Raw genomic sequence first — 26,194 nt, forward strand, 5'->3', positions numbered from 1 at the left:
GCCGTCAGACCTTCACCCCGTGGTCGAACCTCAGCTTTCTACGGGCCGGAGTGCCCTTAGAACGAGTTTCTCGGCATGTTGTTGTCACAACAGATGCCTCCACCACGGGCTGGGGCGCCATGTGCAATGGTCATGCTGCCGCGGGCTCCTGGACAGGACCCCAGCGCCTTTGGCATGTCAATTGCCTCGAGTTGCTGGCTGTACGTCTCGCCCTGCACCGTTTCCATGCGTTGCTCAGGGGTCAGCACGTACTAGTCCGATCAGACAATACCGCAACAGTAGCGTACATCAACCATCAAGGTGGTCTACGCTCCCGCCGTATGTCGCAACTCGCCCGCCACCTCCTTATATGGAGTCAGAAGCATCTGAGGTCGCTTCGAGCCATTTATATCCCGGGACACCTGAACCAGGCGGCCGACGAGCTGTCTCGAGTTCAGCCTCTCGCTGGAGAATGGCGTCTCCATCCCCGGTCGGTTCAGCTGATTTGGGATCAGTTCGGCGACGCACAGGTAGACCTGTTTGCCTCCCACGACTCGTCCCATTGCGACCTGTTTTATTCCCTGACCGAGGGCACGCTCGGCACGGATGCACTGGCGCACAGCTGGCCGAGGGGCCTACGCAAGTATGCGTTTCCCCCAGTGAGCCTTCTTGCGCGGACCCTGCGCAAGATCAGGGAGGACAAGGAGCAGGTTATATTGGTTGCCCCATACTGGCCCAGCCACACCTGGTTCTCAGAACTCATACTCCTTGCGACAGCACCTCCCTGGCCAATTCCTCTGAGGAAGGACCTCCTTTCTCAGGGACGGGGCACCCTTTGGCACCCTCGTCCCGGTCTTTGGAACCTCCACGTGTGGCTTCTGGACGGGACGAGGCAGGTTTGAGTACCCTACCACCAGCGGTGGTGGCTACCATCACTTCCGCTAGAGCATCGTCCACGAGACATGTCTATGCGTTGAAGTGGAACCTCTTCGTCAACTGGTGTTCTTCTAAACAGCAAGAACCCACGAAATGCCCGATCAGTGTCGTGCTTTCCTTCCTGCAAGAAGGGTTGGAGCGAAGGCTGTCTCCCTCCACCCTGAAAGTGTATGTTGCCGCCATTGCCGCACATCACGATGCAGTTGAAGGTAAGTCTCTGGGGAAGCATGACCTGATCATCAGGTTCCTGAGGGGAGCGAGGAGACTAAATCCTCCTCGCCCTCCCCTCGTACCCTCTTGGGACCTCGCAGTGGTTCTGACTGCCCTGCAGAGGGCTCCATTTGAGCCTTTGCAATCAGTGGAGCTTAAGTTCCTGTCAATGAAGACAGCGCTCCTGGTTGCATTGGCCTCCATCAAGAGGGTAGGGGACCTGCAGGCATTTTCGGTTGATGAAGCGTGCCTGGAATTCGGGCCGGCTAACTCTCACGTGATCCTGAGACCCCGGCTTGGATATGTGCCCAAGGTTCCTACCACACCCTTTCGAGATCAGGTAGTGAACCTGCAAGCGCTGCCCTTGGAGGAGGCAGACCCAGCCTTGGCACTGCTCTGTCCAGTACGCGCCCTTCGTGCTTACGTAGACAGAACGCAGTGTTTCAGGACCTCAGACCAGCTCTTTGTCTGTCATGGTGGGAAGCTGAAGGGAAAGGCTCTCTCCAAACAAAGGTTGTCTCACTGGATAGTGGACGCCATTGCTTTGGCTTACCAGCAGCAAGGTCGACCGTGCCCCCTTGGGGTGACGGCCCACTCCACTCGGAGTGTGGCATCCTCTTGGGCTCTAGCGCATGGCGCCTCGCTAACAGACATCTGCAGAGCTGCAGGCTGGGCGACACCTAACACATTTGCGAGATTTTACAATCTCCGAGTAGAGCCAGTTTCTTCTCATGTACTCGCTTCAACTAGCCGGTACTAGATTCTGCTCAGGTGTCTTCGCTTGCTCGCCATTCCTCTCCACGGACGGGATACGTGCGATATTTCCTCAGGTGAGCCTCATAAGCCCTGAGTCTCCTCCAGCACTGATGACGTCAACGCCAGAGTTATGCCACGGGCAGCTTTCGCGCTTGGCTAGGTGCCACCATGTGCGTGGTTCCCTTCGGGCGACCCCCACATGTGTATTCCACTGTAAGCCTCTTTGAGCATGTGTCTTTCCCTTGGCAAGCCGCCTTGCCACCCCTGGGGTTGAAATATTCCACCTGCGGCTGGACACCCCAGTGTTACTCCGTATGCAGCCCTTCGGGGTCATATGTGTATTCCAAGTCCCCCCCTTCGGGTTGGGCATGATTGCATATTTCCACTGGATATGCTTCCCAGTGTACCTTGGTATTCCTGTGTTAAGTAGGACTCCTTCGTCCGTGCTAGTCTCACGACAGGGAGCTCAGACTTACGCAGGGCACTGGAAGACAGTCGAGAGGTGGCGTGATTATACGGGAACCCCATTCGTCGTCATCCGACGTAACTCGGAGTGACAACGAAAGGGAACGTCTCGGTTACGTATGTAACCCTCGTTCCCTGAGTAGGGAACGGAGACGTTACGTCTCCCTGCCACTTCCGCTGTACCGCTGGAACGCCTGAGTTCAGTCTCGGCTCCTCAGCGAAGACATATCTGCATGTTGCAGCGTACTTCCTTATATACCCCCAGGGTGGGGCGGAGTTACGCTATGCAAATTCCGCAGACCCATGGCATTTCTTTGCCATTGGCTCGTGTTTTAATACTCGAAGATGATAGGATTTCTAAGCGAAACCCCATTCGTCGTCATCCGACGTAACGTCTCCGTTCCCTACTCAGGGAACGAGGGTTACATACGTAACCGAGACGATCTGTCTGTCTGTCTGTCTGTCTGTCTATTTATCTGTCTATATCTGTCTATCTGTATATCTGTCTGTCTGTCTGTCTGTCTATCTATATCTGTCTGTCTGTCTGTCTATCTGTCTGTCTATCTGTCTGTATGTCTGTCTATCTGTCTGTCTGTCTATATCTGTCTGTCTGTCTGTCTGTTTGTCTATATCTGTCTGTCTGTCTATCTGTCTGTTTGTCTATATCTGTCTGTCTGTCTATCTGTCTATCTGTCTGTCTGTCTATCTATCTGTCTATCTGTTTGTCTGTCTGTCTGTCTATCTATCTGTCTGTCTGTCTGTCGTTCTTTGTCAGTCTTTCTTATATACTATTATTTATTAATTTCTTGAAGCAGCATTTTTTATATTTTTTATTTTATTAATACATTTTAGTAATTTATTAGTTTGTTTAAATATTTCTATTAAGTTTGAATTCTAGAAGGCTACTTCAACTTAAACTCATTAAAGTTGAAGTTTCTGTTTTCTAAGTCTATTCTACTGTCTAAGTTTCAAGTTTCTATTCAAGTTTTATTTTATTTCGGATTTTTTTCACTCAGCGGAAATTTTAGTTCAATAACAGCACTTAATGAAACAGGATATTTAATGAGAACAAAAATGTAGGACAGGTCTTAACATTTGAATGAATAATGGTTGAAAAATAAGTTACAATTGGAAGTTACCGAGGCAGAGCAGCTTGTGATGAAACATTTCGATTTTAAAACACTTTAACAACAGACATCATTTATAAATCATGCATAATAAAACCAAGAATATGTATTAAGCGAGTAAATAGTGTTCATTTTGATTTCATGTTGAGATCATCAAGCCACGGCCTAACTCAACAGAAGACAGATGATTCTGGCCAGACATTAAACAAAATGAACATTGAATGAATTCTGGTTTTGCCAGTTAGTCCGGAAAATGACATGGATAACATCAAGGACACTGGATATCAGTGTGGATAAAAGAGTCCTTGTGTTTCTCAGTGATTAATAAAGATAAAGAGTTATAACAGTTCAATGCCTTCCTGCTTTACTGTGTGGAAATTCGACTGATAGACAGATGAGTGATGAAGAAAGACCGAGAGAGAGAGACAGATCTGGTGTGGGAAAGCAGATCTCTGTCATGTTTTAACATTTATCTGATGCTCAGAAATGAAAGAGTGTAAATTATAGGAGTCTGATCAAAGCCTGTCTCAAACACGGACCCGTGTGAAGCAGAGATGTCTGATACAGGAGGCCGGTCACAGGACACACAAAACCCTGTAGAAAAAAAGCACAGACTAATAGATTTGTGTTGTTGTCCACATAATATGTGCAGGTCCAGAACGAGTCTCATTGTTCAGATCTAACACTGTGTGTGAGCAATAGCCAAAAAAACGAGGTTATTATTGAAAATTATGTTTTAGAAGTAAAAAATAAAAAACGTTCTTGATGTTCTTGTTCATCCACACACAATCTCTCATATTCTTCAGTGAATCCTGTGAGATCAGAGCTAATCCAAAGATTATATGTGGTATTTGAATATTCTCTCATCATTTACTCATCCTTCTGTCACTCCAACCCTGTGTGACTTTTCATCTCATCAGTGGTGTTTACCAGATTGTTCACACTGTTCTTTTTCATACCTGTGTGTGTGTGTGTGTGTGTGTGTGTGTGGGTTTTTGTGATTTACGAGGACATTTTATATGAATACACGCCACACTACGAGGACATTTTGGATTATGAGGACAGTGTCAGTGTCCTCATAATTCAGACAACGTAGAAGTGCTTCTACATGTGGGAGGAGCTCAAATTCAAATTTTCTCCAAAAGTCCTTATAGTTCACAATCATCGGACTTTGTGTTAAGAGTGTGTATCGGAACTGCGCTCCTGCAGGTGGGTCTTGGTACTGCACCTCCTCATTAATATTCACACTTGTGAATGGAATCGCGGGTTTTGATTGGCTGAAAGGTGAGAAGTCCTTGTAAATTCGGGTTTTGTCTAACCACTGTGTTTTAGCCATTCACACAAAGGACAATAACGATAAAGATATGTTTGTAAAATAGATCTAAATATAAAGGAATAACAAAGTCCACACCACAACTATAAAAATAAAAACACAGAGAAGCAATATCATTGGAATCATTTTCCTACCCTCCCCCACCTCCGACCGAGTCTCTTCCGGCTGAGATAATCAGCAAGTCACCCTGAAGACACTTAAGGTAAGATTGATGATAAAACTCAATAAACAATAAAACAGTATATTATATTAGTTAACGTTATAAAACAGACTAGCTTTGGTCACGTTTGTAAGCTTTTATCTAGCGTTTCCTCACAAAATATAAGGAATATAAGGATATATAAGGAATTAACTATTGACTTACTAACGTTAGTCTGACAAATAAACAAGCAATAACTAAACCGCCTGTATTATGTATGTTTTGGGTTTAAAAGTTAATGGCTAATGGTTAAATAACTCATGATGCCAGATTGAGATCATATTTATTTTGCTATCTGGGCAGTTCAGTGTTGTGATAATGGAGTTAATCTATGAAAGGCCTAATGGACAAATATTGTAGTGTTTGATGTAGTAAATTGGAGTTTACTGCAGTATGTTAGTATAATAGTGATTACTACACTTTGTTAATGCACTTCAGTATCCTGTAATATTAGTGAATTGATAAACCATAGTATTCTTTAATTTTTACTATGGTAAGTTTAAAAAAACCTATTGTATCTAGGATTATTACTCTAGTTTACTATAGTACAGAAGTCTACTACAGTATTTTTCATATGGGAATGGTGAACTTGAGGTTTTTCAGGGCACACAGCTGTTTAGTTGTAAACTATTTGTGTGTCTGATCAGATCCTTTTAATAGAGCTCCGGGGGCTGACGCCATGCAATCTAAACTCCGCCATTTTGGCAGTCAACCAGGAGAGCACCAGAGCGGCTTTTGCGTTATCGATAGCGGTCGGGTCGAATAATAATTCAAAACAATTACCATTTCAACATGGTGGACAGCTGCTGTGCGCCTGGATTCCAGAACAGGTGGAGGAAAGCATTTAAAAGCATTTTAAATGCTTATGGAAAGTGTGTGAATTTTTTTTTTTTTTATGTTCAGTCACAATTGTGACCGGTGGGATAATGTGTAAACTAATATCAGTTTATATATATATATATATCAGATACATTATCCCACCGGTTTATGATTGGACATAAACTCGCATTTTCACACACTGTCCATAAACATAAAAAAAAAACAGGCTTTTGTAGGCCTTTAAAGAGTCTCCGGAATAGGCCGAGGAAAAGTTAATGAAGTAACGTTAGTTATATAACGTTATATCAGGATACTGCAGTTCAGGAAAGCTATAAGTTCCTTTATTAATACACATGAAAAGCACCCCGGGGGCATTATAGGGATCTGTTATGTTTAATCTATTAAGTTTTGCTATGTAGGCCTACAGGTCTAGGGTAAACGTACCTATTAAGCTCACCAAAATCTACATTGAGATATTTTTAGTGCACAAGATATTGGTTTTAGTACAAGAAGTTATTTTAAAATAAAATATTAATCTCTCACACTATAATATTTCATTTTATTTTAAATGACAAAAGTATTTCAATTAAGATGTACATGATTAAATATAAAAAGTCTGGCTGTGCTTAATGGGTACGTTTTGTACCCTTTAAGCACACCCCTGTTCCCAATAAGCTCACAACAAGTTTTATTAAAAATTCTTGTTTATTTTAAACAACTTTTTTAAGGAATAATTGAAAAAAGTATTATTTGAAGGTACAGAGTCAATCACAAGACTAAAATCAAGCAACAAGGCATTCAGTTTGATCAGGTAGCCTATCCTATTCATAGTGACGTGTCATTCAAACTCATTGCAACATTTCGTCTAGCTTTTGTCATCTTAAGACTGTGAAAATAAGTTTATTAATAATTTTTTTGAAGATTAACATAGTGACAGCCATCAGTTAATATTTAAAGTCTGATTATGAAGTATTTACATAGACGTTCAATGTGGATGAGCTTAAAGGGAGCACACTGTGCTTAATTGGAGCAAAAACTATTTTTAATTAATAAATATTAAATGAAATTTAAAGGAAAATATTTAGCTAAATTAATATTCTAGGTAATGTATTAAGTTTATACAAATTTTAATATGAACAACTATTATTGACAATATCTATGAAATGCTTTTTCTAATTGATGTCACACTGAAGCTGTGTGATTGTCAGTAGTGCACCCTTTAAGATCACCTAACATTAATATGAATTCTTTAAAAATTACAACAGTTTAAAACCACAGACTATCAATAAAATGTAAAATGATAATATTATGGATTTAAAAGTACAAGCCATTAATGCCTGTGAAGTAATATATTAGTGTAGCACACAATCTTATACAGCTAGTAAGCTGGCTATGTTCGTAGCATCTGGGCTATGTTTCTAAAACTATCTTTTAGATCTAACTGTAATTATTTCCCACATCCAGGTTCCAGGTTATAATATGCAAAAGTCTAAACATTAATCTCTTAATTTTGCAATAAGTAGATGTACTTAGCCAAAATAAAGGCTTAAACATATAAAAAATGCACATTTGAGGGGCTCCTCTTCTGGTGAAAGTTTTCAGACAGCTTTCAAAATGACCACCAGACAGTGTGAACACATGGATACACATATCTCAGTGTGCAATGGTCTGATTGGTTTAAAATTTCAGGAGGTATGTAGTAACAAACACATCAATTGGTTAATACATCAAATAGGATAATACATTGCTGTTTCTTTTTATAATCTGAGCTCCAAGATGGTAGTGTGCTTAATGGGTACTTGAGCTTAATAGGTACGTTTACCCTATATCTTTTTAATTAAAGTGCGCAGTGAACTCTGTTGCCTTAAAACTCATGCTGCCGTCATCCGTTCACGCTCGTCTCGTACGGCCTCTTTACTGCCAAAATGGCGGTGTTTAACAGAATAGGTCACGTGGCGTCCGGAGCTCTATTGTTTACAGTTCTTTGTGAAGGTTATTCCTGTAATAGTACAGTAAGGGTAATCGGTGTTGTTTTATCAGACCTGCTGTTAGTTTTAACCTTGCTGTAGGTGTCTGTAGAGGTTTCATATACAGGTCATTCTCAAAAAACTAGCATATTGTGATAAAGTTCATTATTTTCCATAATGTAATGATAAAAATTACACTTTCATATATTTTAGATTTATTGCACACCAACTGAAATATTTCAGGTCTTTTATTGTTTTAATACTGATGATTTTGGCATACAGCTCATGAAAACCCAAAATTCCTATCTCAAAAAATTAGCATATTTCATCCGACCAATAAAAGAAAAGTGTTTTTAATAAAATAAAAAAAGTCAACCTTCAAATAATTATGCTCAGTTATGCACTCAATACTTGGTCGGGAATCCTTTTGCAGAAATGACTGCTTCAATGCGGCGTGGCATGGAGGCAATCAGGCTGTGGCACTGCTGAGGTGTTATGGAGGCCCAGGATGCTTCGATAGCGGCCTTAAGCTCATCCAGAGTGTTGGGTCTTGCGTCTCTCAACTTTCTCTTCACAATATCCCACAGATTCTCTATGGGGTTCAGGTCAGGAGAGTTGGCAGGCCAATTGAGCACAGTAATACCATGGTCAGTAAACCATTTACCAGTGGTTTTGGCACTGTGAGCAGGTGCCAGGTCGTGCTGAAAAATGAAATCTTCATCTCCATAAAGCTTTTCAGCAGATGGAAGCATGAAGTGCTCCAAAATCTCCTGATAGCTAGCTGCATTGACCCTGCCCTTGATAAAACACAGTGGACCAACACCAGCAGCTGACATAGCACCCCAGACCATCACTGACTGTGGGTACTTGACACTGGACTTCAGGCATTTTGGCATTTCCTTCTCCCCAGTCTTCCTCCAGACTCTGGCACCTTGATTTCCGAATGACATGCAAAATTTGAGCAACAGTCCAGTGCTGCTTCTCTGTAGCCCAGGTCAGGCGCTTCTGCCGCTGTTTCTGGTTCAAAAGTGGCTTGACCTGGGGAATGCGGCACCTGTAGCCCAGTTCCTGCACACGCCTGTGCACGGTGGCTCTGGATGTTTCTACTCCAGACTCAGTTCACTGCTTCCGCAGGTCCCCCAAGGTTTGGAATCGGTCCTTCTCCACAATCTTCCTCAGGGTCCGGTCACCTCTTCTCGTTGTGCAGCGTTTTTTGCCACACTTTTTCCTTCCCACAGACTTCCCACTGAGGTGCCTTGATACAGCACTCTGGGAACAGCCTATTCGTTCAGAAATTTCTTTCTGTGTCTGTCTTTTGCAGGTGTTTAGAGTTAATTAGTTGATTCAGATGATTAGGTTAATAGCTCGTTTAGAGAACCTTTTCATGAAATGCAAATTTTTTGAGATAGGAATTTTGGTTTTCATGAGCTGTATGCCAAAATCATCAGTATTAAAACAATAAAAGACCTGAAATATTTCAGTTGGTGTGCAATGAATCTAAAATATATGAAAGTTTAATTTTTATCATTACATTATGGAAAATAATGAACTTTATCACAATATGCTAATTTTTTGAGAAGGACCTGTAAAAGTCTGATAGCCATAATCATAATGTTTCTCTTTAGTGACAGTCACAGTGTAGTTGAGAAGGAGAAAAGCAGCATGTTTCAGATTGTTAAAAATACTAAACACATTTGTAATGTCTAAGATGCTTTCCTGTTTCACTGGTGCTGTTTACTGACCTGCAAGTAGTACATAATGATCCCTATTGTTTATATTTAAGCCCTCTACAGCAAATAAAAGTATAAACTCATTGTTGATTAGGTCAGTGATGTCTAAAAAAAACATATAATTATTATAATTTCATCAAGTGACCAAATACATCATCTGGCTTTTGCAGGAAATGGCAGGAACAAGGTCCCGGAGGGCCAAACTAAAACCAAAGGATGAAGCTGCATATTTTTCATCGATTCTCAAAGATAAGGATGGATTTGAAATAAAATACATAAATTCATTTAAAGGTGAGTAACACAATTGTCTATGTTTTAAGTATTGTTTTAACTTCTACCCTGACTGATCTGCTCTTGGTTAGGTCGAGGAGTGTTCAGCTGTCGCCACTTTCAGAAGGGAGATTTCCTCATTGAATATCGAGGGGAAATCATATCTAAAAAAGAATATGAAAGAAGGCACAGAGTATACCATGCTGCACTTGAAGTTTTTTTATTTGAATTTCGTTGTGATGGAAAACAGTTGTGGTATGTATAAACTTTGCATTTCCTGATGCAGCAGTGGTAAACTAGAATTAACTTTTTATTATTATTATTATTATTATTCTGTGAAACTTTCCTATTGTATGATTCAGTCAATATTACACCGTGGAGATAGCACTATGTTCTTGCTGTTTCAGGGTTGATGCTGCCAGAGAAGATGCTTCTTTAGGGAGAATCGTCAATGATGATCATGTGAACCCCAACAGCAAAATGAAAACAATCAGAGTGGACGGAAAGCCCCATCTGTGCTTATTTGCAGTAAAGGACATAAGTCCTGGGGAAGAGATAACGTATAACTATGGAGATTCTGACTGGCCATGGAGAAGAAAGGTATTAACAGATTGAAATAATCCTTTTACTTTAATTAAAAGACACAGTTTACAGTTACATGTGGAGAAGTGTTAGTATTTGATTTTGAACCCACACAGGTTTGTTCTGAGGTTGTACGAATTGATTTCTTTAAAATTTCCATAAAAAGTGTTTTATAACGTAGTATAGTTGACCTTTTGTCAATCTGATTACACAAATCTTTCATATTTCACAGGTTTGTTCTGAGACCGAACAACAGGTGCATGCTTTGGTCAGCTGTGCAGCAGGAGACGGGTCAAAGGAGGTAAGTGTGTGTTTCTAATGCTCAACAGGTAGTTAAATCTCCATTAACTTTGGTAAGATGATGCAAAATCCTTATAAACTATTGATGTCTTTAAAATTTCCATAAAAAGTGTTTTATAACATAGTATAGTTGACCTTTTGTCAATCTGATTACACAAATCTTTCATATTTCACAGGTTTGTTCTGAGATTGAACAACAGGTGCATGCTTTGGTCAGCTGTGCAGCAGGAGATGGGTCAAAGGAGGTAAGTGTGTGTTTCTAATGCTCAACAGGTAGTTAAATCTCCATTAACTTTGGTAAGATGATGCAAAATCCTTATAAACTATTGATGTCTTTAAAATTTCCATAAAAAGTGTTTTATAACATAGTATAGTTGACCTTTTGTCAATCTGATTACACAAATCTTTCATATTTCACAGGTTTGTTCTGAGATTGAACAACAGGTGCATGCTTTGGTCAGCTGTGCAGCAGGAGATGGGTCAAAGGAGGTAAGTGTGTGTTTCTAATGCTCAACAGGTAGTTAAATCTCCATTAACTTTGGTAAGATGATGCAAAATCCTTATAAACTATTGATGTCTTTAAAATTTCCATAAAAAGTGTTTTATAACATAGTATAGTTGACCTTTTGTCAATCTGATTACACAAATCTTTCATATTTCACAGGTTTGTTCTGAGATTGAACAACAGGTGCATGCTTTGGTCAGCTGTGCAGCAGGAGATGGGTCAAAGGAGGTAAGTGTGTGTTTCTAATGCTCAACAGGTAGTTAAATCTCCATTAACTTTGGTAAGATGATGCAAAATCCTTATAAACTATTGATGTCTTTAAAATTTCCATAAAAAGTGTTTTATAACATAGTATAGTTGACCTTTTGTCAATCTGATTACACAAATCTTTCATATTTCACAGGTTTGTTCTGAGATTGAACAACAGGTGCATGCTTTGGTCAGCTGTGCAGCAGGAGATGGGTCAAAGGAGGTAAGTGTGTGTTTCTAATGCTCAACAGGTAGTTAAATCTCCATTAACTTTGGTAAGATGATGCAAAATCTTTATAAACTATTGATGTCTTTAAAATTTCCATAAAAAGTGTTTTATAACATAGTATAGTTGACCTTTTGTCAATCTGATTACACAAATCTTTCATATTTCACAGGTTTGTTCTGAGATTGAACAACAGGTGCATGCTTTGGTCAGCTGTGCAGCAGGAGATGGGTCAAAGGAGGTAAGTGTGTGTTTCTAATGCTCAACAGGTAGTTAAATCTCCATTAACTTTGGTAAGATGATGCAAAATCCTTATAAACTTATGATGTCTTTAAAATTTCCATAAAAAGTGTTTTATAACATAGTATAGTTGACCTTTTGTCAATCTGATTACACAAATCTTTCATATTTCACAGGTTTGTTCTGAGATTGAACAACAGGTGCATGCTTTGGTCAGCTGTGCAGCAGGAGATGGGTCAAAGGAGGTAAGTGTGTGTTTCTAATGCTCAACAGGTAGTTAAATCTCCATTAACTTTGGTAAGATGATGCAAAATCCTTATAAACTATTGATGTCTTTAAAATTTCCATAAAAAGTGTTTTATAACATAGTATAGTTGACCTTTTGTCAATCTGATTACACAAATCTTTCATATTTCACAGGTTTGTTCTGAGATTGAACAACAGGTGCATGCTTTGGTCAGCTGTGCAGCAGGAGACGGGTCAAAGGAGGTAAGTGTGTGTTTCTAATGCTCAACAGGTAGTTAAATCTCCATTAACTTTGGTAGGATGATGCAAAATCCTTATAAACTATTGATTTCTTTAAAATTTTCATAAAAAGTAATTTATAACATAGTATAGTTGACCTTTTGTCAATCTGATTACACAAATCTTTCATATTTCACAGGTTTGTTCTGAGATTGAACAACAGGTGCATGCTTTGGTCAGCTGTGCAGCAAGAGATGGGTCAAAGGAGGTAAGTGTGTGTTTCTAATGCTCAACAGGTAGTTAAATCTCCATTAACTTTGGTAAGATGATGCAAAATCCTTATAAACTATTGATGTCTTTAAAATTTCCATAAAAAGTGTTTTATAACATAGTATAGTTGACCTTTTGTCAATCTGATTACACAAATCTTTCATATTTCACAGGTTTGTTCTGAGATTGAACAACAGGTGCATGCTTTGGTCAGCTGTGCAGCAGGAGATGGGTCAAAGGAGGTAAGTGTGTGTTTCTAATGCTCAACAGGTAGTTAAATCTCCATTAACTTTGGTAAGATGATGCAAAATCCTTATAAACTATTGATGTCTTTAAAATTTCCATAAAAAGTGTTTTATAACATAGTATAGTTGACCTTTTGTCAATCTGATTACACAAATCTTTCATATTTCACAGGTTTGTTCTGAGATTGAACAACAGGTGCATGCTTTGGTCAGCTGTGCAGCAGGAGATGGGTCAAAGGAGGTAAGTGTGTGTTTCTAATGCTCAACAGGTAGTTAAATCTCCATTAACTTTGGTAAGATGATGCAAAATCCTTATAAACTATTGATGTCTTTAAAATTTCCATAAAAAGTGTTTTATAACATAGTATAGTTGACCTTTTGTCAATCTGATTACACAAATCTTTCATATTTCACAGGTTTGTTCTGAGATTGAACAACAGGTGCATGCTTTGGTCAGCTGTGCAGCAGGAGATGGGTCAAAGGAGGTAAGTGTGTGTTTCTAATGCTCAACAGGTAGTTAAATCTCCATTAACTTTGGTAAGATGATGCAAAATCCTTATAAACTTATGATGTCTTTAAAATTTCCATAAAAAGTGTTTTATAACATAGTATAGTTGACCTTTTGTCAATCTGATTACACAAATCTTTCATATTTCACAGGTTTGTTCTGAGATTGAACAACAGGTGCATGCTTTGGTCAGCTGTGCAGCAGGAGATGGGTCAAAGGAGGTAAGTGTGTGTTTCTAATGCTCAACAGGTAGTTAAATCTCCATTAACTTTGGTAAGATGATGCAAAATCCTTATAAACTATTGATGTCTTTAAAATTTCCATAAAAAGTGTTTTATAACATAGTATAGTTGACCTTTTGTCAATCTGATTACACAAATCTTTCATATTTCACAGGTTTGTTCTGAGATTGAACAACAGGTGCATGCTTTGGTCAGCTGTGCAGCAGGAGACGGGTCAAAGGAGGTAAGTGTGTGTTTCTAATGCTCAACAGGTAGTTAAATCTCCATTAACTTTGGTAGGATGATGCAAAATCCTTATAAACTATTGATTTCTTTAAAATTTTCATAAAAAGTAATTTATAACATAGTATAGTTGACCTTTTGTCAATCTGATTACACAAATCTTTCATATTTCACAGGTTTGTTCTGAGATTGAACAACAGGTGCATGCTTTGGTCAGCTGTGCAGCAAGAGATGGGTCAAAGGAGGTAAGTGTGTGTTTCTAATGCTCAACAGGTAGTTAAATCTCCATTAACTTTGGTAAGATGATGCAAAATCCTTATAAACTATTGATGTCTTTAAAATTTCCATAAAAAGTGTTTTATAACATAGTATAGTTGACCTTTTGTCAATCTGATTACACAAATCTTTCATATTTCACAGGTTTGTTCTGAGATTGAACAACAGGTGCATGCTTTGGTCAGCTGTGCAGCAGGAGACGGGTCAAAGGAGGTAAGTGTGTGTTTCTAATGCTCAACAGGTAGTTAAATCTCCATTAACTTTGGTAGGATGATGCAAAATCCTTATAAACTATTGATTTCTTTAAAATTTTCATAAAAAGTAATTTATAACATAGTATAGTTGACCTTTTGTCAATCTGATTACACAAATCTTTCATATTTCACAGGTTTGTTCTGAGATTGAACAACAGGTGCATGCTTTGGTCAGCTGTGCAGCAAGAGATGGGTCAAAGGAGGTAAGTGTGTGTTTCTAATGCTCAACAGGTAGTTAAATCTCCATTAACTTTGGTAGGATGATGCAAAATCCTTATAAACTATTGATTTCTTTAAAATTTTCATAAAAAGTAATTTATAACATAGTATAGTTGACCTTTTGTCAATCTGATTACACAAATCTTTCATATTTCACAGGTTTGTTCTGAGATTGAACAACAGGTGCATGCTTTGGTCAGCTGTGCAGCAAGAGATGGGTCAAAGGAGGTAAGTGTGTGTTTCTAATGCTCAACAGGTAGTTAAATCTCCATTAACTTTGGTAAGATGATGCAAAATCCTTATAAACTATTGATTTCTTTAAAATTTCCATAAAAAGTAATTTATAACATAGTATAGTTGACCTTTTGTCAATCTGATTACACAAATCTTTCATATTTCACAGGTTTGTTCTGAGACCGAACAACAGGTGCATGCTTTGGTCAGCTGTGCAGCAGGAGACGGGTCAAAGGAGGTAAGTGTGTGTTTCTAATGCTCAACAGGTAGTTAAATCTCCATTAACTTTGGTAAGATGATGCAAAATCCTTATAAACTATTGATTTCTTTAAAATTTCCATAAAAAGTAATTTATAACATAGTATAGTTGACCTTTTGTCAATCTGATTACACAAATCTTTCATATTTCACAGGTTTGTTCTGAGATTGAACAACAGGTGCATGCTTTGGTCAGCTGTGCAGCAGGAGACGGGTCAAAGGAGGTAAGTGTGTGTTTCTAATGCTCAACAGGTAGTTAAATCTCCATTAACTTTGGTAAGATGATGCAAAATCCTTATAAACTATTGATTTCTTTAAGATTTCCATAAAAAGTGTTTTATAACATAGTATAGTTGACCTTTTGTCAATCTGATTACACAAATCTTTCATATTTCACAGGTTTGTTCTGAGATTGAACAACAGGTGCATGCTTTGGTCAGCTGTGCAGCAAGAGATGGGTCAAAGGAGGTAAGTGTGTGTTTCTAATGCTCAACAGGTAGTTAAATCTCCATTAACTTTGGTAAGATGATGCAAAATCCTTATAAACTATTGATTTCTTTAAAATTTCCATAAAAAGTGTTTTATAACATAGTATAGTTGACCTTTTGTCAATCTGATTACACAAATCTTTCATATTTCACAGGTTTGTTCTGAGATTGAACAACAGGTGCATGCTTTGGTCAGCTGTGCAGCAGGAGACGGGTCAAAGGAGGTAAGTGTGTGTTTCTAATGCTCAACAGGTAGTTAAATCTCCATTAACTTTGGTAAGATGATGCAAAATCCTTATAAACTATTGATTTCTTTAAGATTTCCATAAAAAGTGTTTTATAACATAGTATAGTTGACCTTTTGTCAATCTGATTACACAAATCTTTCATATTTCACAGGTTTGTTCTGAGACCGAACAACAGGTGCATGCTTTGGTCAGCTGTGCAGCAAGAGATGGGTCAAAGGAGGTAAGTGTGTGTTTCTAATGCTCAACAGGTAGTTAAATCTCCATTAACTTTGGTAAGATGATGCAAAATCCTTATAAACTATTGATGTCTTTAAGATTTCCATAAAAAGTGTTTTATAACATAGTATAGTTGACCTTTTGTCAATCTGATTACACAAATCTTTCATATTTCACAGGTTTGTTCTGAGATTGAACAACAGGTGCATGCTTTGGTCAGCTGTGCAGCAGGAGACGGGTCAAAGGAGGTAAGTGTGTGTTTCTAATGCTCAACAGGTAGTTAAATCTCCATTAACTTTGGTAAGATGATGCAAAATCCTTATAAACTATTGATTTCTTTAAGATTTCCATAAAAAGTGTTTTATAACATAGTATAGTTGACCTTTTGTCAATCTGATTACACAAATCTTTCATATTTCACAGGTTTGTTCTGAGACCGAACAACAGGTGCATGCTTTGGTCAGCTGTGCAGCAGGAGACGGGTCAAAGGAGGTAAGTGTGTGTTTCTAATGCTCAACAGGTAGTTAAATCTCCATTAACTTTGGTAAGATGATGTAGAATCATTACCTTAGCATTACAGACGATTAGGACTGTGTGCTGCAATGAATTCTCACATGCCCTGATTGTTTGATCTAAGAATTCACTTTATGTCATTTTCACATTAGTTGTTTTGGATACTCAAAGCATCACCATGTACTGCCGTGTTATCCAAATTTAATGTTCAGTACTCAAACCTTTTCAGATCTCAACAACGTCTGATTCTCAGCTGACATGTCATGACAACACTCAACAGGTAATGTACTTTCCATTAAAAATGAGCATTTAATAAGCATTTATTTCTTAAATGTTCTTTAGTTGGCAACAACAGTGATTTTTAATTACAAACTTAAAGAATTAAAAAAGATAGTGATAGGCTGATGATACACAGGACAACATTTTGAGCAATCTTGCCAGGCAACTTTTTTTGACCAATGTTGCTTGGGCACTTTCCCAACTGAGAATGGGTAAAAAAAAATTTTTTCAGACTTTAAATCAGTCATGGGCCCTGTGTCTCTTCTGGTTGCCCACTGATGCCAACATTAACCCAAGTTGCCCCGCAACGTTGCTCATAAAGTTGCCCCATGTATCATCAGTCATAGGAATTGTTTAATTTACAATGGTATATGGATGATGGTTCATTCTGAGCTAGCATGTGTATCATATGTTGTATGTCCCCATACTTACTGCTTTTGTCATTTTGTGGGGGATGGGTAGAAGTTCAGGGTGTGTTTTGTCAAACTGCACAATGGTTTGTGTGTCGTATGTCCCCCATACTTACTGCTTTTGTCGTAAGTCCCCCATACTTACTGCTTTTGTCATGTTGTGGGGGATGGGTAGAAGTTCAGGGTGTGTTTTGTCAAACTGCACAATGGTTTGTGTATCGTAAGTCCCCCATACTTACTGCTTTTGTCATGTTGTGGGGGATGGGTAGAAGTTCAGTGTGTGTTTTGTCAAACTGCACCATGGTTTGTGTATCGTATGTCCCCATACTTACTGCTTTTGTCATGTTGTGGGGGATGGGTAGAAGTTCAGGGTGTGTTTTGTCAAACTGCACCATGGTTTGTGTGTCGTATGTCCCCATACTTACTGCTTTTGTCGTATGTCCCCATACTTACTGCTTTTGTCATGTTGTGGGGGATGGGTAGAAGTTCAGGGTGTGTTTTGTCAAACTGCACAATGGTTTGTGTGTCGTATGTCCCCCATACTTACTGCTTTTGTCGTAAGTCCCCCATACTTACTGCTTTTGTCATGTTGTGGGGGATGGGTAGAAGTTCAGTGTGTGTTTTGTCAAACTGCACAATGGTTTGTGTGTCATATGTCCCCCATACTTACTGCTTTTGTCGTAAGTCCCCCATACTTACTGCTTTTGTCATGTTGTGGGGGATGGGTAGAAGTTCAGTGTGTGTTTTGTCAAACTGCACAATGGTTTGTGTGTCGTATGTCCCCCATACTTACTGCTTTTGTCGTAAGTCCCCCATACTTACTGCTTTTGTCATGTTGTGGGGGATGGGTAGAAGTTCAGGGTGTGTTTTGTCAAACTGCACAATGGTTTGTGTGTCGTATGTCCCCCATACTTACTGCTTTTGTCGTAAGTCCCCCATACTTACTGCTTTTGTCATGTTGTGGGGGATGGGTAGAAGTTCAGTGTGTGTTTTGTCAAACTGCACCATGTCCCCATACTTACTGCTTTTGTCATGTTGTGGGGGATGGGTAGAAGTTCAGTGTGTGTTTTGTCAAACTGCACCATGTCCCCATACTTACTGCTTTTGTCATGTTGTGGGGGATGGGTAGAAGTTCAGTGTGTGTTTTGTCAAACTGCACCATGTCCCCATACTTACTGCTTTTGTCATGTTGTGGGGGATGGGTAGAAGTTCAGTGTGTGTTTTGTCAAACTGCACCATGTCCCCATACTTACTGCTTTTGTCATACTACAGTGCAGTACATTTGTGATATACATTTTGTTATTTGTGAAATTAAAATAACTTGTTCAAACCTTAGCCCTATGTCTTAAAGGTGCCATATAATGAAAAACCTTGAAATTTACCTTGGCATTGTTGAATAATATGGAAAGATAAAACTGTTTCTAAATCATTTTTGCCCTTACCTAAGCCACATACCTTCTGTATAGATATCAGAGACCAATTTAAATATTGTATTAATGCATTCTATTGTGCCTTTAACACCTAACTATAGTAATACAGTATAATTTCCTCTAATCAATTATAACTTCTTTTTTTTCAACAGAACTGTAAACATGTCATAATATCTACGGTAGTATCAAGCTTGAATAAATGTGATTGCTGTAGTGGTCCTTATTCTGCTTTTAAGTGGGCTGGTGTGAGATGTAAGGGTAAGTATTTTGTTCAGACAATTTTAATACTTTTAAAAATGCTTTACCATTGAAACCCTAAAACTGTGTAATCTTGACGTTCTAAATGCATCTTTAAATTAGCTTGAAAAAGTTAACTTTTCATTCTTTCTTTCTGTCTTGCTCAGTCTGTCTGCCTGTGTAATTGTGTAATCGATTCATATTTATATTAGTCTTCTCCTTTCTCTGTCAGGGTTCCCACGGGTCCTTGAAATCCTTGAAAGTTTGTGAATCTGACAAAAAAAATTCAAGGCCCTGGAAAGTTTTTGAAAATAAACACACATAGATACAGGTCCTTGAAAGTGCTTGAATTTATTTTGTGCAAGAAGTTTTCTGGAAAAAAATCCATATTATTCCGGTCCGCTAATGTGTTATTTCGTCAACACTTCGTGGCCATATTAGCTTGCTTGATTTACCTTAGTTACCCGCATTTACGCATTACGCTAAGTGTTTCCCGCGTAAGGTACTTTGTGTTGTACGTTGCCATGACGTTCACGCGCGCAAAACTGTAACAATGTATCTTATAAGGTAACAAGATATAACCTTGCTCTCACTTGAAATCTGTCCCCACATTAAGTCCTTGAATTTGAGAGTATTGGACCTGGAAAGTCCTTGAAAGGTCCTTGAATTTGAAGTTAACTAAGGTGTGGGAACCCTGTCTGTTCTCTTCCATCTTATAGCCACACTTTCAAACACACTGATCATCTATCACTGCTTTATCTATCACTTTTTAAAGCATCTTTTCTTGAATCACCTTTTATTCAAATGAAACCAACCTTGTTTATTATATGCTCAATCTAGTTTGTTCCCGCTTCTGGCATAAAACTTGCTACGAGAAAAATGTGAAGCCCAAACCTGACCCCTCAACATCCGTAAGTATGATTTATTGAATAGTCAGATATGTTTTATTTTTCAGCATTTTTCTTCCTTAGAACTAAACTTTCTGAGTATGTACAAAAGATATGTTTACTATTTCAGGATTCCGAAGTAGAATTTTCCAGTGAGAACATGTCGGATGAGGACTATGTACCTAATTCTGTCTCAGAAGGTTCAGACGTAAGCATAGCGTCTCCAGAAAAACTCTTAAACATTAAAAATACTGAAGTGTTCTGCATCAAATCTACTGCAGAAATTCAAAATGGCAGACCATGCCAAGAAAGTGTCATAGGTTCACTCCCAAAAGTTCCAGTCTGCACAGCACAGCTTGAAATGCCTAGTAGGAAAGCCATACAAGTACAAATATCGAAAGTTCACAGCGATGGCAATACTGAAAGCACTGTTGAGGATATCACAGGCACAGGGGAAGATCCATCTTTACAATCTTCAAATATATCCTCTTCAGTAAGCAAGAAGAATTACTGCTACATTTGTGGAAAACCGCAGTCAAAATTTACACGCCACTTAAAAGTCCATGAGAATTCAAACGTCGATGTTGCTCGGGCTTTGGCTCTACCAAAACATTCCAAAGAGCGTCAAAAACTTCTGAACAAACTGCGGAACAAAGGAAACTATGAACACAATGCAGATGTTTTAGCGAATGGGACTGGATTGTTAAAACTCAGACGTAAGCCAAAGAAAAGATATGATTCAAAAGATTATGTGCACTGTATGTATTGCCATGCAATGTTTCTCCGAAGGGATCTCTGGAGACACGTTCGAAATTGTCTTTCCAAACCAGTGGAAGATCAGGCAGAGCCAGGAAGAACTAGGGTCTTGTCTTTGGCAACAATGTCTAATGCAGCCCTCTGCCAACAAATATCACAAGGTGTTTGGAAACTGCTAACTGTGATGAAAGACGATGACATCTCTGCTGCTGTGCGGAGTGACTTTTGCATTCTTCAGCTGGCCCAGTCATTTTACAATAAACATGGGCAAGATCCCACTAAATTTGACTATATTCGACAGAAGCTCCGGGAAGTTGGAAGACTTCTGCTGATTCTGAGAAAGGAATTTTCTGTACAGACTCTTGAAGATGCTGTGAGACCTGAAAAATTCAATGTTGTTATCCAGGCTGTCAAAAAGGTATCTGGGTTTGATGATGTAAAACACTCATTCCAGACTCCAAGCCTTGCCCTTAAGTTGGGCCACTCACTGAATAAGATATGTGACATTGTACATTGCCGAGCTCTAATGGCAGAAGATGGTGAGGGGATAAAGTCAACCCAAGCATTCAAAAAGCTGTATGATGCTAAATGGTCTGAACTCGTTTCCCACACAGCTTTGACCACCTTGAATGAGGGGCGCTTTAACAAGCCGTCTACCCTCCCTTTCACAGAGGATGTAAAACTTCTTCACCAGCATCTTGAAAAGGTTGTTGATTTAGGTTCTGAGAACTTGAAACAGATGCCATCAGCACAAGTCTATGGCGACCTATGCAAAGCAACTCTTGCAAAAATAATTGTGTTCAATCGGCGACGTGGAGGAGAGGTTGCAAAAATGCAACTCAAAGGTTTTCTAGAGAGGGATACAGCTCCCCTACACAAAGATGTTGCTGTTGGGCTAACAAAGTTTGAACAAAAACTTTGTACACATTTTAGTCGGGTGGAACTTAGGGGTAAAAGAGGGCGAAAAGTGGCAGTTTTGCTGTCACCAGACATGGTTGATGCCTTAAACCTCCTCATAAGCAGAAGAAGGGAATGTGGAGTCCCTGAGGAAAACCAATTCCTGTTTGCTCGACCAAGCTGTTTGAGTTGTTATAGAGGACAAGACTGTCTGAGGATCTATGCACACGAGTGTGGTGCACAAAACCCGGAACTCCTCCGGTCGACCCAACTGCGCAAACATGTGGCAACTTTGTCGCAGGTGCTTAACCTGAAAAACCACGAGTTAGACCAAGTTGCGGACTTCTTGGGCCACGATATTCGTGTGCACAGAGAATATTATCGACTTCCGGAGGCTACAACCCAGCTGGCCAAGATTTCAAAGTTACTCCTCGCTATGGAGAAAGATTCTCTTTCAAATCTCCACGGCAAAACCCTAGAAGAAATTGAAATTGAAGGTAATGCTACTAAAGTTGTTACAAATGACATTTTGAAGTTAACTAAGTATATTCATATCCTAAAGATAATCCCTAACGTAGATCTTAATGTAATGTTCACCAGATATTAGAGTTATCACTATGTCTTCTATTTTTACTCTAACATTAGCAATGTTAAGCTTACTTGATACTCAATTTTTTTTTTAGACAAGTTAGACTTTTCTGATTCGGAACATAGTGAAGACAGTGATGCTGAGGAGGCGCATCCACAGACACAAACAGAAACAGGTAAAAGCACATAAACATACAAACATCAAATCAGTAAAGTCAGTGTAAGAAGTGCACCATATGATGCACCAAAACATTATACAGTAGTTCAGAGATGTCACAGAAGCATAATTCATATAGACCAAGCGCCGCTGCTGTTTGTTATAGTATTTTATTTTTCTATTCACAGATACTGATCCTGCCTTAGGAGGCCCATCTAAAGGTATGAGAATACTAAAACTTTTTTAACTTCAAACCCACATGTGTATATATACTTTTGAAACCAAAATGACTGTTAGAAATGTTTAAAATGCAGTTTAGGTTGCTTTTGATTGCTTAAATTATAACATTGTGTAAATGATGCAAGTTTTTGGGGAGCACTTTACAGTAGGGGTACATGAATTACCATGAATTAATGCATAAATTAATGGAGAATTATGAATTACTTCATCCATTAATATCTCAATTATCAGGAACTAGCATGAGTTCAAAATCTTTTATTCATGACCTCATAGATGAAAAACACCTTAAGACATTCACTAAGATGAGTACATCATCATGATTAATAGGTTATTATGCATGATCTTGATGTTTTCTTTTTCACAGAAAACAAGATTTTTAATATCCATTATGGATAAAGCTATGCTTTTGGTACATGTACTAAAACATTTTTTTTTCTCAAATAAGATTACTTGAATTATTATAATAATATATACAAAAATCTGCATTGCCTCATGCATGCATACAGGTTAGAACAGTATATCAGTAACAGTAATTCATGTGAGAACTAATGTTTTTCATTAATTATGATGAGTTATCAAGCACGTATGTCTTCTTCATAGCAGCCTGCATGTAAATGGACAGACCCCCAACACTGGCCAATCACAGCACAGAGTATGTGAATTCTGTTGACATCCAAATACAGTAGTCATCATTAACTAAGCATTAATTTCTTATGACCTCATCGTGTGTGAACCCTCAAGTAAAGTGGTAACTTGGTCTTCTGGAAATACTGATAAACAGTGTGTTATTAAAGCGATAGTTCACCCAGAAATGAAAATGTGAGGTTCAACTGCTAATCCCTAGGAGTCAGTGATGTAGATGACTTTGTTTCTTCAGTAGAACTCAAAGATTTTTAACTCAAACCGCTGCAGTCTTTCAGTCATATCCCTGATAGCGCACGTACATCTAGAAGATGTCTATTTGACGTCTGCATTTACATCTGCAAGATGTATTATTTAGGTTATTTGCTCATCTGCAATACGTCTATTGGATGTCTCTTTTTAGATGTCACATAGACGTCTGTTAGATGTCTTTAAGATGTTTATAATTTAGAATGTATGTAAAACTGACATCTGAAAGAAAGTTTTTAGACAGCGGATGTTTCCAGATCAAGAGATCTTTAACAGACATCTTGCAGACTTGCGTGTGTCATCTGGGATATAATGGCAGTCAATGGGTCCCAAACATGCACAGACTAAACCAAATACATGCTGTATAAAATGCAAAATGCAAAATACATCTTGTGTATAGGTCACTTATTTGTTTATACAGTGCAGAGTGATTGTGGTCACTACAGCTAATCAGAATGGTAATTACTTGTGCTTATCCTGATTGTTGCAACCGAATTTTGTTTAGCCGTTGTATTCACAATCTCTGCACTGTGTAAACAATGAGTGACATATACAGTCTGTATTTGGATGTAAGACTACTGTATTTGGATTTACATTTACATTTACATTTAGTAATTTGAAAGGAAAAGTAGAGAGGTAGGTCTGTAGTTCTCTACAAGTGATGTGTTAAGTGTTGATTTTTTCAGCAGTTGAGTTACCAGAGCCTGCTTGAATGCAGTAGGAAAAGTGCCAGTATGGAGGGATGAGTTGATGATGTGTGTGAGAGCTGGTAGAAGTGTGTGAGATATGGCTTGTAGAAGGTGTGAGGGGATGGGGTCAAGAGGGCAGGTGGTAGGATGACTGGAGAGGAGAAGTGTAGATACTTTTTCCTCGGTTAGCGGAGAGAAGGAGGAGAGAGGGTGATTGGCTGTGGAAGGGGTCGGTCTGTGCTCCTGTGTGTGAGGAGCTGAGAACTGACTGCTGATAGTTGTTGTCTTGTTGGTGAAGAAGTTCGCAAAATCGTCAGCAGTTAAAGAGGAGGTGGGTGGTGGTGGTGGAGGAGGACAGAGGAGAGAGTTGAATGTCTTGAAGAGTGATCGTGTGTTGGAGGAGCTGTTGATCTTGTTGTGGAAGTAGGAAGATTTTGCAGCATGAACATCAACGGAAAAGGAAGAGAGGAGAGATTGATACATACTCAGGTCAGATGTGTCTTTTGATTTGCGCCATTTCCTCTCCATTGCCCTGAGTTCGGTCCGGTGTTCCCGAAGAACCTCAGATAGCCAGGGGTTAGAGGGAGTAGCGCGTGCTGGCCTGGAGGAAAGAGGGCAGATATTGTCTAGAGAAGAGGTTAGAGTGGAGCAGAAGGTATCCGTTGCGGTATTCACATCCAGAGATGAGAATTGTGGGGGTGAGGGAAGAGAAGAAGACACGGCAGAGGAGAGATGGGCGAGAGAAAGTGAGCGCAGGTTTCGCCTGAAAGTGACTGGTGGTGGGGTTGGTGGTGCAGGGGCAGAGAGTTGTAGACTGAAAGTGATGAGGAAATGATCTGAAACATGGAGAGGTCTCACCAAGATGTTGTCTGTGATGCAGTTGCGTGTGTAAACCAGATCCAGTTGGTTGCCTGATTTGTGAGTGCCTGTGGTGATGAATTGTTTGAGATGTCAACAAATTTTGCACACTGTGCTGTGATTGGCCAGTGTTGCGCTCTGTCCATATTCCTACAGGCTACTATGAAGAAGACATGAACATGCTTGATACCTCATCTTTAATGAAAAACATGAGTTCTGACATTAATTGATATACTCTTCTAGCCTGTATGCATGCATGAGGTAATATTTATTATTTTTCTATATTCCTTTTAATAATTCAAGTAGTCTTACATGCACAAAATGTTTTTTTGTATTTTGAATCATGTGCCATGACTATAGGTTTATCTACAATGTAAAGTAAATACCTTGTTTTTTGTGAACAATGGAAACATCATGATCATGCATAATAAACATAAATCATGATGATGTACTTGTCTTAATGTCTTAGGCTATGTTCACACTTAGTGTCTTTTTTGACAAGAAAAAGTTGACAATGCCGTTTTTTTAGCAAAAAAGAAAACGCTGGCAGCGTTCGGTTACAAATAGCAGCCGAGCGCGTCTTTTGTTGCTATAACAACAGCTGCAACAGTAGCCTAGTGCTGTGTGATGCAAAAAATGTCGAGAAAGAGAAAGTTGGCTCTTGCGATGGCTTTTGAAGTTACCGGGGAGGAGAATGTCGGTTCACAAAGACGTTTGTGGGTGCACGACATTATACAGGAAAGGAAACTGTATGGAGCTCCTTGTGCTCCGAAACAAGGACGATAAGTTTATCTACCGGCACCGTCTCCATTTTTTCTTGTTATTCTTGTTGTTATGGAAACGACAGGTCTCACTACTCGCTTGTCATTGGTCAGCTGTCAAAAAGGCGCTTGACGTAGGGCGTTCTTTTCATAAAAGTTGAACTTTTTTCAACTTAAAAAGACGCTCTGAGCTGCAGAAAAAGACGCCGGCGGTGGCGTCTAAAAAAGCGCTCAGGACTTTTTTGAAAAAACGGTTTACTCCATAGGGTTATAATGTAGAACAGACGCTGGTAGTTCGAAAAAAGACGCTAAGTGTGAACATAGCCTTAAGGTGTTTTTCATCCATGAAGTCATGAATGAAAGACTTTGAGCTTGTGTTAGTTCCTGATAATTCATGAGATTCACACTTGCCATAAAGTGTTACCATGTTTTGAATATGTATTTTATTTTTATTTTTTTAAAGATCATTGCATGAAGGACAAATATCACAGCAGGAGGGAGGAGCATGAACAACCTGGTAAAAGCACACAATCATATAAAGAAAGAACACTGTACTAGGGAAT

At 39.1% G+C, this 26,194-nt stretch overlaps 1 protein-coding gene and 1 long non-coding RNA gene across 2 annotated transcripts; both read left to right on the forward strand.

The window, feature by feature from the left end:
• The first annotated feature begins 9,559 nt into the window (after positions 1 to 9,559).
• LOC309514189 lies at positions 9,560 to 10,671 on the forward strand. Its single transcript, XR_014211621.1, has 3 exons — positions 9,560 to 9,812; positions 9,884 to 10,391; positions 10,606 to 10,671. It is a non-coding gene; the product is annotated as an uncharacterized lncRNA (long non-coding RNA).
• Positions 10,672 to 18,905: 8,234 nt separating this feature from the next.
• LOC309513998 (uncharacterized protein) lies at positions 18,906 to 26,189 on the forward strand (the record flags this gene model as incomplete). Its single annotated transcript, XM_082190116.1, has 6 exons — positions 18,906 to 18,928; positions 19,748 to 19,818; positions 19,925 to 21,944; positions 22,131 to 22,211; positions 22,381 to 22,413; positions 26,095 to 26,189. Exons 3-6 carry the CDS (start codon positions 19,955 to 19,957, stop codon positions 26,187 to 26,189), a joined length of 2,199 nt encoding a protein of 732 aa, XP_082046242.1. The 5' UTR covers positions 18,906 to 18,928; positions 19,748 to 19,818; positions 19,925 to 19,954.
• Between the last annotated feature and the right edge of the window lie 5 nt (positions 26,190 to 26,194).

Source organism: Leuciscus leuciscus (assembly GCF_965113295.1).
Source record: "Leuciscus leuciscus genome assembly, chromosome: 14".
Classification (NCBI taxonomy): Eukaryota; Metazoa; Chordata; class Actinopteri; order Cypriniformes; family Leuciscidae; genus Leuciscus; species Leuciscus leuciscus.